General features: G+C 23.1%; 1 protein-coding gene across 1 annotated transcript; it reads left to right on the forward strand.

The window, feature by feature from the left end:
* Positions 1–2171: 2171 nt before the first annotated feature.
* On the forward strand, positions 2172–3542 carry PGO_004445 (variable surface protein; the record flags this gene model as incomplete). The annotated part of the gene is made up of 3 exons (XM_028691482.1): positions 2172–2213; positions 2344–3258; positions 3336–3542. 3 exons carry the CDS (start codon positions 2172–2174, stop codon positions 3540–3542), a joined length of 1164 nt encoding a protein of 387 aa, XP_028547283.1.
* Between the last annotated feature and the right edge of the window lie 161 nt (positions 3543–3703).

Genomic DNA, 3703 nt, shown 5'->3' on the forward strand with positions numbered 1-3703 from the left:
ATATATATATACATGAATTTACCCTCCATGCGTTTATCATCTACACAATGCAACAAGCACACTTTTAGAATACTTCAAAAGAAGGCAAATAATCCAATAAGGGCAATAATATTTTTAGAATGTGCCCTATTTTAATGCTTAAATTAAATAATAATTTATAAATATTAAAAAAAAAAGTGTATTATGCTAAATATGTTTTATTTTTTGCACCAAAAACGTGTATTATCATTAATTTAACGAACACGTTTAAACATATATTTTTATTATCATTAGAATTCAACTCTTAAGTGCCATGTACTGTAACATAATTCTTTCTTTCTCATTTATTCTAAAACCTTGCTGTCACACAACTATTTGTTTCAATGAATTGTTACTAATTTTTAAATGAATTTATTCTTAAATAATAAAATTAATGTTAGACATTTAATTAGATATTATTCATTTTAATAGGGGTTAATTTTTCGTTATTTCACATTTAACATAAATTTATTTTTCCTCATGTTGATCTAGAAAAACGTATCTAGTGTTAACTTGATGTTCATGAATTGTCCAAAACTTTGATTAAAATGTTACATAATATGCGAAAATAAAAAATAAGGTAAAAATTAAAAAAATGTGTTACATTAAGAGTTAATATAGAAAAAAAGGTCATTATAAAGGAAATAATTATTAAAAACTTTTGAATCATTTTTAATAGACTTTTTCTTAATAATTGGGTATTCCTAAATATCATTAAAAACCCATGGATTCTGATGAAATTTTACGTATTTGCCAAGCAGACCAGTGTGCAAAAGAAAAAAATTTACACTGCAATAATCTATTACTAACAAATATTATATTTTAGGAAATAATAAAACGTTCATATAGTACTAATGTGTGTATATGTTCCTATGTATGTAATTACTGTCTTTTTTTTTTTTTTTTTTACTTTGTCTATAAATACTATTTTATCTATATATATAAACGAATATTACTTCTTGAACTTGAAAACAAATGTAAAAATAATGTTACTAATAAATATATGTTATTTGCATAACTCTAATAAAAGTGTTAACAACCATATTTACTTGATAGCTTTTTATGGGAACCAATGTACATTAACACACATTATTATATATTTTCCCAAGTTCATAATATTAAAAATTTATATTTATTATGAATAAAAAATTGCTCATACATTCTATATAATTTTGCTTCATTAATATATAGCTTAATCGTTATTTATTTTATTTGTTTAATAGTTTGATTAACTGCTTTTGCATAAAAAGGAGTTTAAGCTGAACTTTTGTATTATTTTGCACATACAATGGTGTTTAAAATGAAAATAGCGTACTTTGCTCTACATTAATCCCTTTTTTACATCATAGGGGAAAAAATGCATATCATTACATATATTAAATGGAAAAAATAAAATATATTAACTTACTATTTGATGAATATAGCTCATTTGTCAAACATTACATTCATAATTACAGCAAATATTAAAACAATAAAAATTTTTAACGAAATAATAAATACATGATTCATATTGTACTTTCCTTAAATTTAAGACGCTATTATATATTTTTTATTTTACCCTTTTTTGAACATTATAGTAGCCCCTTTAATATTTACAAAAGATACATTTATTTACAATTGTTATATCATGTAATGTGTATATATAACAACTTAAATGGCCAACATTTAGTCATAGAAACATTGATATTGTTTATAAGGGGTAATTTCATATAACATACTAAAACCTCATTTTCATAAGACACATTTTCTGTTATTATCGGTTTTATGTAAATTAAAACTTGTGAAAAATATTTTATTCACATATATGTACAATTAAATTAATACTTTATAATGAATAAATAATATTTATACTGCTGTACAATTGTTACATAAGGGAAAATTTCCAAAATCATACTTTATAATATATTATAACCATGTCAAGTCTGGTATTTTATAAGCTTATTTTGCTATTTTTGTTTTTATATTAATATTACAGCATTAATTCAAACACAACGCACTATTAAGTATGCATCAGTAATAATAAATGTTTAACTGCATTTTTAATATGACTACAAATAAATGCTAAAATGTGCTGATATTTTTTGTGATAATTTATTTATAAATATATATATATATATATACTAAATTGTGTTTTATTATTCTATTATTGAAATATGCCTGAAGAAATTTTGAATATAAGAGAACTCAGGAAAATAGTTGGCTTTTTTTTATTATTCTTGTAAAAAAATATCTTCTACCAAATTTATTATATTTTGAACGACTCTTTAGGAACAAAGAATATGATTTTGTTAAATAATTTTTTATGTAATTTTCCTTTATTTTTAGTATCCCTTTTTACACAAAGTATGGGAATTATATGAAAGTTTTGATGAATATGTAGATGAGAATAGACAGAACAGTAAAGATACAAACCATTGCAAATTCATTACAAACTACTTGGGTGATGATGAAAGGAAATATAAACTTTTTTGTATGAAACTTACAAGAAATTTGAAAAAATTTTGCAAGAATGATCTTCATTATCAACATGATCCTGAACTTTGTGTTAATTTAAATAACTGGTTATATAAGTACGTTAAAAAGGAAAATATTGATAATACGTTTATTAAAAATATGTTAGATACCTCTAAACTAGTAATGCCCTCATCATATAATAAAAATATATGCCAATATTATTCATACGATGAAATTTATAAAGAACCAATAAATATAATAACTTTGAATATTTTCACATCCAATATGGATGCTATTAAAACAACGTTAAAGGGTGATAAAAATTTAATCTATTGTTATTGTCAAAAGTATGTCAACGAAGGGGTAAAAATATATAAACATATGATGGGCAAGTATTGCTCTAATGGTAAGTCCCATGATAATAAAAGAACTTGTGATATGTTAGATTCCTTTAAAATAGCATATGATGGATATCTTTATAAGGAAACAGACATTCAGAACAATATACCATCATTATATTCTAACGAAGCTTTAGAATCAATCGTATGCGAAAAAAATGATATAAAAGAATCACCAGAACTCATTTTTGCTAACGTACTCCAAACAGATGATATAAAAGAATCATCAGAATTCATTTTAGATAACGATTCAACGAACTCCACGCAAGACACTGTGTATAAAGTTCTTGCTACAATGGCTGGAATATCTTCCATTTTAGCGTTATTATATAAGGTTAACGTAATTTTTATTTTAAAATATTACCAAAATATTTACAAAAATATTCACGTTATATTTTTTTTATTAAATTAGTGTTACAATGATATTACGTATTTAAATATATGTTTATGTATTTTTTGTGTTAGTTTACTCCAGCTAGGAATTTTTTTCTGCAAAAAAATAAAAAAGGGGCAAGAGTGTTTAATACTTTAAAGGAAGAAGCTGAAAGTGAGTTATTTCATCAAAACCTGAAAGACATAGATATAAATAAGTCAAACAAGAAATATAAATTATTATATGACCCAGCAGGAAATGAAAATATGTCAATGGAAATGCTTTTTTGGCACCATTAAAATGTAAACGTTTATATATATAGTAAGCTCTAATTTATATACGAAAAATGAGATGCATGAAAAACAATAATGCAAAAATACAAGTAAATGGATTTATAACAAAGCTTCCTGCATATGATTAATTATTTGTTTCATAAATTTATACCTTTAAAACAATTACA

The sequence above is a fragment of the Plasmodium gonderi genome (assembly GCF_002157705.1).
Source record: "Plasmodium gonderi DNA, contig: Pgo-contig_898, whole genome shotgun sequence".
NCBI lineage: Eukaryota > Apicomplexa > Aconoidasida > Haemosporida > Plasmodiidae > Plasmodium > Plasmodium gonderi.